Source organism: Myotis lucifugus, unplaced genomic scaffold, assembly GCF_000147115.1.
Source record: "Myotis lucifugus unplaced genomic scaffold, Myoluc2.0 scaffold_684, whole genome shotgun sequence".
NCBI lineage: Eukaryota > Metazoa > Chordata > Mammalia > Chiroptera > Vespertilionidae > Myotis > Myotis lucifugus.
In genome coordinates, this window is record NW_005871732.1 from 184,277 (window position 1) to 194,644 (window position 10,368).

The 10,368-nt window shown below is 52.6% G+C and overlaps 1 protein-coding gene across 1 annotated transcript in view; it reads right to left on the bottom strand.

Moving 5' to 3' along the window:
- The window catches only part of LOC102428446 (F-box only protein 31-like), a 12,452-nt gene extending 2,528 nt beyond the window's left edge, over positions 1–9,924 (bottom strand). Inside the window, exons 1-3 of the mRNA XM_023746476.1 lie at positions 9,733–9,924; positions 9,571–9,672; positions 7,362–8,370 (exon numbers count right to left, since the gene is read on the bottom strand). Of these exons, the coding sequence (XP_023602244.1) occupies positions 7,362–8,370; positions 9,571–9,672; positions 9,733–9,924 (1,303 nt within the window). The remainder of the gene's footprint in view (positions 1–7,361; positions 8,371–9,570; positions 9,673–9,732) is intronic.
- Positions 9,925–10,368: the final 444 nt, after the last annotated feature.

Sequence of the window (10,368 nt, forward strand, 5' to 3'; positions counted from 1 at the left end):
AGGCCACCTGTGTGGTAATTTCCCACACTGTTGCTAGGCAATTGGTCTCAATCTTGACCTTGTCTAACTTGAGTGTGACCCTGACACAACACACCCCCTGGCAGTCTTGGTCTACAGTGAGGACTTCGCCCCGAAAGGACTCTAAGGACCCATCCAGCTGGACAGAGGGGACAGCAGCTGCACAGGCAGGACCAGGCCAGGGTCCAGGCGGAGCCTGGTCTTTTGGGGCTGAATGCATGACCAGCACAGGAGCGCTCAGCCAACTGGGCGACAAGGGGCCACCCCCGGCTGGGAAGATGTGAACTCCTCCTGTCTGCTGGTTTGGTGGTCCGTGTCACAGAGGGAAACAGGTGCCTGGATTCTCTGTGTGGCTGCAGAAGGAGGCGAGGCCTGGGTCTGGTCCCCCAGGGGATCACAGCAGACACAGGAGACAGTGAGCACTGATCTAGGCATCAGAATAGGGTTTTTCTAACATTCATGCCACCCTCCAGCCGTGTAGCCCTAAACATGTTGCTGCTCCTCTCTGAGCATGAGTCTTTTCGGTAAAATATGGAAGTTAGATCGGCTGCCTCTGGTTCCGCTCTCAGTCTAATGACTCGAAATTTAGTGTTTTGCCTTATTCTTGTCTCAGGGCAGCCTGTGTTGTGGGCAGTTCTGAGTTTTTTAACCAGAGAAACACTTTCTTCCGATTTTTATCTTACCTCAGCGATGGGGGATGACGGGAGGAAGGGAGAAAACACAGGAATACGTTTTATTACCCCTTTTGCTGTGCGCTTCGAAGGAAGGGACTGGACTTCCATTCACCCTGAAGGAAGGAGGTGCTGTCTGCCCCTGGAGGGGTGAGAGGAGCTTCCGTGGAGGGACCCAGGGTCCCAGGGTCCTGGGGTCGTGGCACTAACCGAGGGAGACCGAGAAGAGACCTAACTGCTGCTGGGTGTCTCTTTCTTTGCACAGTTCCACCTGATGCAGCCTCATGTCATCTCCTCAACAACCATAAGAGAAATATTTTACTTAAAATATATTTCTATTGATTTCTGAGAGGAAGGGAGAGGGAGAGAGAGATAGAAACATCAGTGATAAGAGAGAATCATTGGTCAGCTGCCTCCTGCACATCCCCCACTGGGGATTGAGCCCGCAACCCGGGCATGTGCCCTGACTGGGAATTGAACCGTGACCGCAAACTCCGGTGTTTACCTATGCCGCTATCTTGGTTTCTCCATAAGAGATTCTTATTAAAGAAATGATGGAGGCTGGGAGCAGCTAAGAAACTTGCCCACACTGGGCGCAGGAAGGAGGGGTATGCCGATTCCAAGGGGCCTGTCTGGCCCTCCATCGGTGTGAGGACACAGCCAGGACTCAGCAGCCTGCGCTTGGAGGAGACTCTTCAAGAACCCACGACGCTGGCACTGGGCCTTGGGCTTCCAGCCTCCCTCCAGACCCGGGAGAAATAAATTGGTTGTTTATTAAAAAACAAAAATTAGCCCTAGCTGGTTTGGCTCAGTGGATAGAGCATCGGCCTGTGGACTAAAGGGTCCTGGGTTCGATTCTAGTCAAGGCCACATGCCTGGGTTGTGGTCTTGACCCCCAGTAGAGGGCTTGAAGGAGGCAGCTGATCAATGATTCTCTCTCATCATTGATGTTTCTATCTCTCTCTCCCTCTCCCTTCCTCTCTGAAATAAATAAAAATATAATAAAAGCCTAATATGCAAATGTCCCCTCAGGTGGTCATTTGACCAGGAGTTCAACCGTTTGCTATGATGTGCACTGACCACCAGGGGGTGGCTTGGAACATGGCGGGTGTTGGCGATGCGCTATGACCTCTAACCGGCTACCTAGGGGCGGGGATGATGGGGCCGGAGGTGCAGTGAGAATGTGGGGTGTCGGCCGAGCTCGCTCTCACTCCCCCTACTACCCTCCCCGGGGTTCCAGGGCTCGTGCACCGGGGAAGACCCCACACTCAGGTGCCAGGCGCCCATGAGGAGCCCGCCACGCACCTGTGCAGCCTCTTCCAGGTGAGCTGGGCTGCCGGGACTGCAGGGGCTGGTCGGGCTCCCCATGGGTTCATGAAGGAGCTGGTCTGCGAGACTGGCTAGGAGAGAGCGGGCTGCCCGCCTGGCTTCTGTGCAGCGCCGCTGGGTGGCCCAGAGGCCCATGCTGTGCCCCGGCCTGCAGTGTCCAGCCACTGCATCTCCACGTGGGGGCTTGGGCACCATAACTCAGGCGGAGGGGGTTATGCGGGGTCCTAGGAGCCAGGTGCTGCCCAAGGCCCAGAGGTCAGCTGGGACCTACCCTTCCATGCCAGAGGCTCATGCTTAGATCGCTGGCCAGGCCTAAGGACCACACCCATACATGAATTTCATGCACTAGGCCTCTAGTAAAAATATCTTTTTAAAAGATTAGCCCCATGCCCTAGCTGGTTTGGCTCAGTGGATGGGACATCGGCCTGCAGATTGAAGGGTCCTGGGTTCGATTCTGGTCAGGGGCACATGCCCGGGTTGTGGGCTCACCCCCCAGTAGAGGGCTTGCAGGAGGCAGCTGATCAATGATTCTCTCTCATCCTTGATGTTTCTATCTCTCTCTCCCTCTCCCTTCCTCTCTGAAATCAACAAAAATATATTTATAAAAAATAAAAAACAAAAATTAGGCAGTCTTCCTCCCAAGCCTGACCTCTGAGAGGTTACTTTAGCAGGACTTGAGAGTGAGGTGGGGAGGAGCTGGGGAAGCCCAGCCTAACCTCCCTCAGCAAAGAGGCGGCAGGAAGAGCAACGCATCCAGTGTCCACCTGGGGCTCAGGTCCACCTGGGGCTCGGCAGCATTGGAACCTTCTGCTTTTCATCTTGGCTCTGGGCTCTCCCTCTGCCCCCTCCCACCCTCTGGCGTTGAAGGGCAGGCCTGTGCACCAGGGTCCTGGCAGGTAAGTGAAGGTGGAAACCTTTCCTCTCTAACAAATGTCCCCCATGAAACACGAGCCCCACACAACCCCTGCTCTTCGTCTGGCCACGCAGATTCAAGCGGGGACTGTCCTTCATGGTGTGGGACAGAGCAGGGAGCCGCTCTCGCCTCTCCCCACTCCTGGGCCTTCTGAGGAGAGAGCAGCTGCTTTCTCTGCCTCAGTGGTAACTCCCTGCTCCCCAGCCTCCGTTAGCAAGCAGGGTTCCTCAGGCCCAGCCTCAAGCAAAGTGTCCAGTCAAGACCCTGCAAGCCAGGGGGCCTCTTACTGTCCAGCCATGGAAAGAGCCAGCACACTGAACAGCCAAGTCAGTAAGTGCCCTCGTGGGACAGGAAGGAGTACATGGAGATGGTCTTGTTTTAATAGGAAAAGGAAATGAGACAGAAGTTGGCTCCTTTGACTGCAGGGAATGGAATCCTATGAACTCAAGGATTTTCGTTGGAACAAATATTTATTGAGTCTCCTATGTGTTAAACACTGTGGGAGGCGCGCTCATGACAGTCTCATTTCTTCTCCATAACAAGTTAGGAAAGAGGAAGGCAGGCTCACTGAAGTGACCTATTCTAAGCCACCAAGAGCCCCACCTGCCTGCCTCGGAGCCCAGAGCCCTCCTCCTGATGCCCTCACGGCACGAGTCTCCATCCGAGACAACTGGGCAGAGCTGGAAACTGGAGCTCAAAGGGCGTGAAAGCATGGCCATGGCTCTCCGGTGCCCGCTGAGAGGAGACAAAGCACAGCTCTCCCTCCTCCCCCTTCCTCACCCCGCTCCCCTCCCACTCGCTCACAGGACCTCCCCACCCAGGCCTGCTTGACATCCCTTACCCCAGGTGCAGGGCCTGCATTCACAGCTTCTGCATTTTCCCTTTTGGAGCATTTCTTTCTCACTCCGTTTGTTGTCCGTTTGTTGTCCGTCTTCCTTAACTCACCGTGAGCTCCTGGAGGGCAAGGACCACTTTGTTATGCTCACTATTGAGTTCCCAGGGCTTGGCGCATACCAGGTGCTTCACAAAGACTCACCATAGATTGAAAAGAAAATCAAAGGTGGATGGATGGATGGATAATGGCTTATCCTCCCCTCAAAGTCACCATGTCTCAGATTAAATTTATCTTTCCTTCTTGACAAGTTAACTTACTTGGCTGCCATTAGAAGAGAGTGAGGCCCTAGCCGATTTGGCTCACTGGATAGAGCGTCGACCTGCAGACTGAAGGGTTTCGGGTTCGATTTCAGTCAAGGGCGTGTACCTTGGTTGCAGGCTTGATCCCTGGCTGGAGTCAGGGCACATGAGGGAGACAACCAATAGATGTGTCTCTCTCATATCAACGTTTCTCTGTGTGTGTGTCTCCCCCTCCCTTCCACTCTCTCTAAAAATCAATGGAAAAATGTCCTCGGGTGAGAATTAACAACAACAATAAAAAGAGAGTGAGGTATAAGGGCTTTCCATCTTCTGACTTTAAATCCTGCCTCGGTCATTTACTAGCCCTGGGATGACAGCAGTTTGCTTCATCTCTCCACTCCTCAGTCTCCTCACTGTGATGTGGGATTGGAGGCTCGTGGACAGTCTGGTAACCCCAGGCCTGTCTGGGCCGATAAACAGCTGCTGCTCATCTTAGCTTATGTAACAACATGTTAGGTGGCTTATAGTTGTCTGTGGTGCCTCTTTTGCCATCTACTTCCTCTCCCACAATGACCATCTGATATTTAACCTGTCCAATCTTTCTCCCAAGTATCACCTGTATTTGCTTCACCAGCCTCATCTCATCTCCCCACTTAATGAAACAGATTCTAACCGGTTTCTCTGCTTCAGATTTTTCTTCCAATCTTCTATGCACAACACGCTCTGAGGAGGCTCTAGAATTCCTCCAGCGAAGAGGCTCAGGGTGGCATCTTGGGCTCCTCATGGAATGGGGAGGATGGGGACTAGTCTTGAAGCTGCGTATGCATGTCGCTAAATGCCAGCTGTCCACGTGAAAGCCGGGGGAAGGGAGCTTGTCGGATAGAAAGGGTATAAAGTTCTCCATCCTTGGCTAACCCCTGGGGTCACCGCTGGGCAAAAGCTGCCAATTTCTTAAAATATAGTTCCCATCAAGGTCCATTTTGCTAATTTTTTTTCAATGAGTTTGGAAAAGCTCCAGGAACCTTTGCCTGGCATGCAGGACTCTTCACAATTTCGCTTCAGGCTAACTGTTCCAGGCCATTTTGCTCCAAGTCCAGTTTTTCATTTCATGTATTTCACGCCCTCTGAATACACCAGCTCACATCTTGGTCCAGGAGTGGCTCCTCAGGTTCTTTTATCTGATGAAAGTCCTCCCTGAAGGCCTGGCTCAAAAGTTGTTCTCCCCGGCGATCCTCACCCACCCAGCCTGCGGGGCGCCGTCCCTTCCTGGAATACCCAGTGCTTCTTCTTGTCAGGATCGTTTATCCTGCAATTACATAACTTTCGAGTATTGTTGTTGAAAGTTTTCACGTGTTGATGTTGTCTCTCCCACTGGCCCGAGATGTCCATTTACGGTAAGGACGGCCACATCCCCTTTGAGTCCCCTGGCACGCAGCCCGAGCCTGTGGGACACAGGGGAGGTAGGCAGTGGGTTTGCTGAGTTACAGCGCCACCCCAGAGGCACTCTGCTCTTCTGACCCACAGATGCACAACCACAGACCACAGGCTTCGGAAGTAGGGAGTTATCTAGCTCTAGGGGCCAAGGATTCTCCCGAAGGAGTAGGTGTCATTTATCTACTGGCTGTAGGCTTTGGACCCAGGAAACCAAGTGTCTGTGACCCAGTCTCAGCCTGCGCACACCATTCCCTGTGCTGCTGACTAAGAACTTGGAGCTGACCACATGGTGGTAGACCCTCTGTCTTCAAGTGCACACGGCCCTGAGGCAATCACGGTGTTACCGGGTTCATGAGGAGGCCACCAGCAGTGGGGGTTAGAAGCGTGGTTTTAAAACTTTTGCAAAAATATATCTTTTAGAGATAAAGAAAATAAGGAATCTGGTAAAGAATATCCAATAATTCTTTTTTTTAAAGAAAGATATTTTAAAATTGATTTTTAGAGAGAGAAAAAGGGAGAGGGGGGGAGAGAGAGAAACACTGATGTGAGATAGTAACATCGATTGGCTGTCTCCTGCACAAACCCAACTGGGAATCAAGCCCACAGCTCCGGCATGTGCCCTGACCAGGAATCACACCCCCAGGCACATGGGATGACACCCAACCAACTGAGCCACACGGGCCAGGGCTCCAAGAATTCTTTGTACTATTTTTATAACTTTTCTGTAAATCTGAAAGTATATCAGAATATTAAATAAAAATTTAAAGCAGAAATAACAAAAGCCACCTTCTCTATATAGTGTCCCTCCCACCTTCCTCAGCCTTTAAGAAGAATTAACATTTTAACACATTCCTATACAAATTATATGTGTGAATATTTCTCCTATTAAACAGGAAGTGTAACTTGGAAAATGGAAGTACTCAAAGTCAAAGAGCACTTTGAAATATTTTATAACATAAAATAATATTTTAGGGTGCTAATATTGTAATGGTTTTTTTTTCTTTGAAATGAGGCTCACTTTATTCATTTAGAGAAAACATCTGCAAGTCAACAATAGCTTGTCAATCTCTCTTAAGTAAAAATGGTGTTTCAGTAAAAAAAAAAAGCAGTCCCACTTGTAACTCAATCAATGAATTAATTGCAGGAGTGCTTTTCCTCTTTTTTTGTGATTAATCACTATGCTTTAATTATGTTCAATTTGTAACAATGAAATTGGGGGTCACCACAACATGAGGAACTGTAGTAAAGGGTCGCAGCATTAGGAAGGTTGAGACCACTGGTCTAAGGTTTATTTCTACCTCAGTTTCTGGCTCCTACCCAGCCTGGCCCTGGTCCGGGCTTGGACAGGAGGCAACCAACTGTGTTTCTCTCACATCGATATTTCTGTCTTTCCCTCTCTCTCCCACTCTTTCTAAACATCAATGGAAAAATATCCTTGGGTGAGGATTAAAAAAACAAACAAAGGTGGGTAACCTAGTCAGAAGGTCAAATCTGCAAGCTGCTCCTCCCAGGGGGTCCGGAATGAATGTCCTTGAGCATCTCCAGGAAGGCCTGCGGGGATGGTGCCTCCACATTTTGGAAGGTGTTCTGGACTCTGCCGAACAGGACGAAGTATTTCAGCTCCAGCCAGATGAACCCGAAGTGGTTCTCATCGAACAGGATGAAGACTCCAGGGAAGCGCCTGGGGTAGGCTAAGACAGGTGAAGTAACAGTGTCCACGCCATACAAACACATCCTGTAGGTTTGGGGGTAGTTGTAGTCTCCTGTGTGCGTGCCCACAGGCAGAACAAACGGGACAGGCTGCTCCTCCAAAGCTGCAGCCCCGGACTCCCCTACGCTGGGCTGGGCAGGGCTCTGCCAGCCATGGCCCTCGCTCTCCTCAGTCCGGTCTTCTTGCTGCTGCTGCTGCTGGATCACCTGTTCGTCAATCTCTTGGATCACGCGGGAGAGCTTGTTCAAGTTGCAGAAGAACTTGCCATCTGGCAGCTGGATGCGGCGCATGAGGTGGATCTCTAACATCCCATTGGAATATCCCGTTATCTTCGTGACCCTGGCATACTTCCCATGGAAGCTGAGCATGGCAATCTTTAGGCTAAAGGGATTGTAGTTGCCTTGGAAGAGGCCTGGCCTGATGAGGTCGTCCGGGTGGCTCGACGGGAGGTAGAGGCGGCGGTAGGCCAGGCAGTCATACTGATATCTGTCCTCCCGCCCCAGCCTCAGCACCAGGGCCAGTTCTTCCCTAAGTCTTGCTGTTAAATCCTTTTGGTGGTCTGTCTTGTTGCACTGGAGGGTGAGCCTGTCCTTCTGAATCTGCACATGGCGGCTGTGGGGCCTGATATGGAGGCCTTCCAGGCACTCCACCGTGGCTGATTCCCTCTCCGTCAGGCAAATTCTGAACGAGGGCTTGAACTGCAGTGGGCCATCCACATGGGTGTTAAGGGAGGGCCCGTACGTCCAACCAGTAATGCATAAGCCGTCCACCACGACATTCAGTAGTGTTCTATAGTGCTCAGTATCTAGCTGCCACAATCCCAAAATGTGTCTGTATGGGTGGAGCAGCTTCGCATAGACTTCTCGATAAGACATACCACCGATCATCTCTGGTTTCTGCAAGTTTTCACGAACACCATACTCCTCCTGGCAGCGCCGTCTCCAGATGCTGTCGGTGTGCAAGATGTGGTGGAATTTGGTGCAGGCCTGTGCCAGGCTGGGCAGGTCGGTGCCCGGGAGCGAGGTGAAGATCTCCACCAGCATCTCCACAGGCAGGTCCTGCAGGGAGCAGTGTGGGGGCGGCATGGGGCTCATGATTCCTCCACTCCCCGCACAGCACTGTGCTGCCACGTCCTCCTCCACGTGCTTTTCTGCCGGGCCCTGTTGGGGTCCAACCCCAGCAGGTCCAGGGGTTCCCAAAGGTGTGGACGGAGTCAGTGAAGAAAGAATGACACGGAGACAGCATTCAGTTGATCAGCAGCCTAGCCAGGTTCTCTAGCCAGGATCTCCAGCCAGGTTCTGTGTTTTACTGTCTTGTTACATCTGTATTTATACCAGTTGATTTTAACCCTATCAATTTCTATTCCAAAGGTTAGGGTGTTTCTTATCTCCATTCCAGGGAGTAAAGATTATGTAGCTTAAGCGTGATTGTTCGTAGTTAAAGTGATTAACTACCCGCCTGGCACTTAGTTAAGGGGTTTTATTCCCTCCCTAACTTCAGGGAAAAATCCTCCTCTGGGGAAACAACCTTTCTTGGGGAGGTAGTCCTGTTTAAAACACATATCGTTAAGAGGGGGAGCAAACAAGTGCCATATACGCCAGGTCCCTTGAAACATAAGCTGTGCAGATGTTTCTTCCCTGCAGCGACTGTGTCAAGCAGCAAGGGTGGACCGGTTTCCGACAGGGCCTGGGGCCGGCTTGCCGTCAGCCGCTGCTGTCTCAGCTGGGCCCTGGCACTGCTACTGAAATCCCCGTGAAGAGCTCACGCCGCAGAGACCAGCGCACTCCTCCATGCCTCGACCTGTAACAGCCACCACAGCTTCGTAATGGGGGCTTTAATACTGTATGATTTGGGCAAGATATTTAACCTCTCTAGGTTACAGTTTCCTCATCTTTAAAAAATGAATACAAATGCCCATCCCTTAGCATTGTCATAGGTATTAAATAAAAAGTTAAATATTAAGCAATTAATCTAATTCCTGCTTCACAGTCGGTGCCATGACATACTGGTTCCAATGTTTAAGAAATGTTGAAACCAAGTGCTCTGCGCTCTGTGTCCTGGACACCTGAAGGCCGCCTGGAGCAGAGCAGCTGCCTAAGGAATAGTTATTGAGGAAGCCGGCAGGGAGGCCTGAATCAGTGTTGCAAACAGCCTCCTCGGTGACTTCGTGACTTCGAAAGAGCCCCTTGCTGTCTCCAGGCCTCTGCTTTCCTCATCTGTGAAATGGGTTGGTTTTCATGACAACCAGAGGACTAATTAGAGAGGACGATACAGATGCTGGGGTCTAAGACCCTTGGAGAAAGGACTGGGTCAAGGGCAGATGTGAGACCCAGCAGCCTGCTGAGGAGTTCATCTCTCACAGCAGCAGCTTCCCAGAGCTTGGGCGCTGGTGCGGTGGGGGGCCAGCGGTCTCTCAGGCCTGTGTGGGCGAAGGAGAAGCGCTGTTCGGGGACATCCAGAGGCTGGGGTCAGAGAGCCCGACAGTGTGCATGGCTCGAGGGGGAGCTGGGGGCAGCAGAGACCTGATCGAGGTCACTGCCCCACTGCTCGTCCATCCCCTCCCGCTGGTGCTCAAGGATGGACCCAGGACCTCCCACCCCCGCCCCTTCCTGGGCGACCCCTGAAGCCCGCAGCACGCCCTGGCGCGGGGCAGGCATGCCCTCTGCCTCCTGCTGTCTCTGGAGGCGGTGGTCGTGCTGGCCGGGCTCTGGCATGCGGTTTGCTCCAGGGCTTCCGAGAACAGAGCCGGGACCTGGTGAGCCAGCTCAGCGCCACGCGGATCTGCGTAGATCCTGACCGCAGACCCCAGGAGCCAACGCGAAGGGCAAGGCCTCCGGCGAAGGTGGCCGTGGGGGACAGTGAGGAGGGGACAGCCGCGCTGCTGGCCGCCCGCTGCCCCCGGGCTCAGGTCTTCGTGGTCGGTCTGTGGGTCTGCAGTTTCCTGCTGACCAAGCCAGGTGGGGCCGGGAGAGGGGAGAGAAGTGGGGGCGAGGGGGCGAGAGGGGAGGCGAGGAGGATTTTAGTAATAGAGTGGGGAGGGGAGGGAGGGGGCGGGGAGAGAAGCGATTTGGGAGAGAAGTGGAAGCGGAGTCTGAGAGCTAGAAAGAGATGCCAGGCGGACGGGGGCGGCCCAGTGAGAACACAGAGCCGCCTGCAGG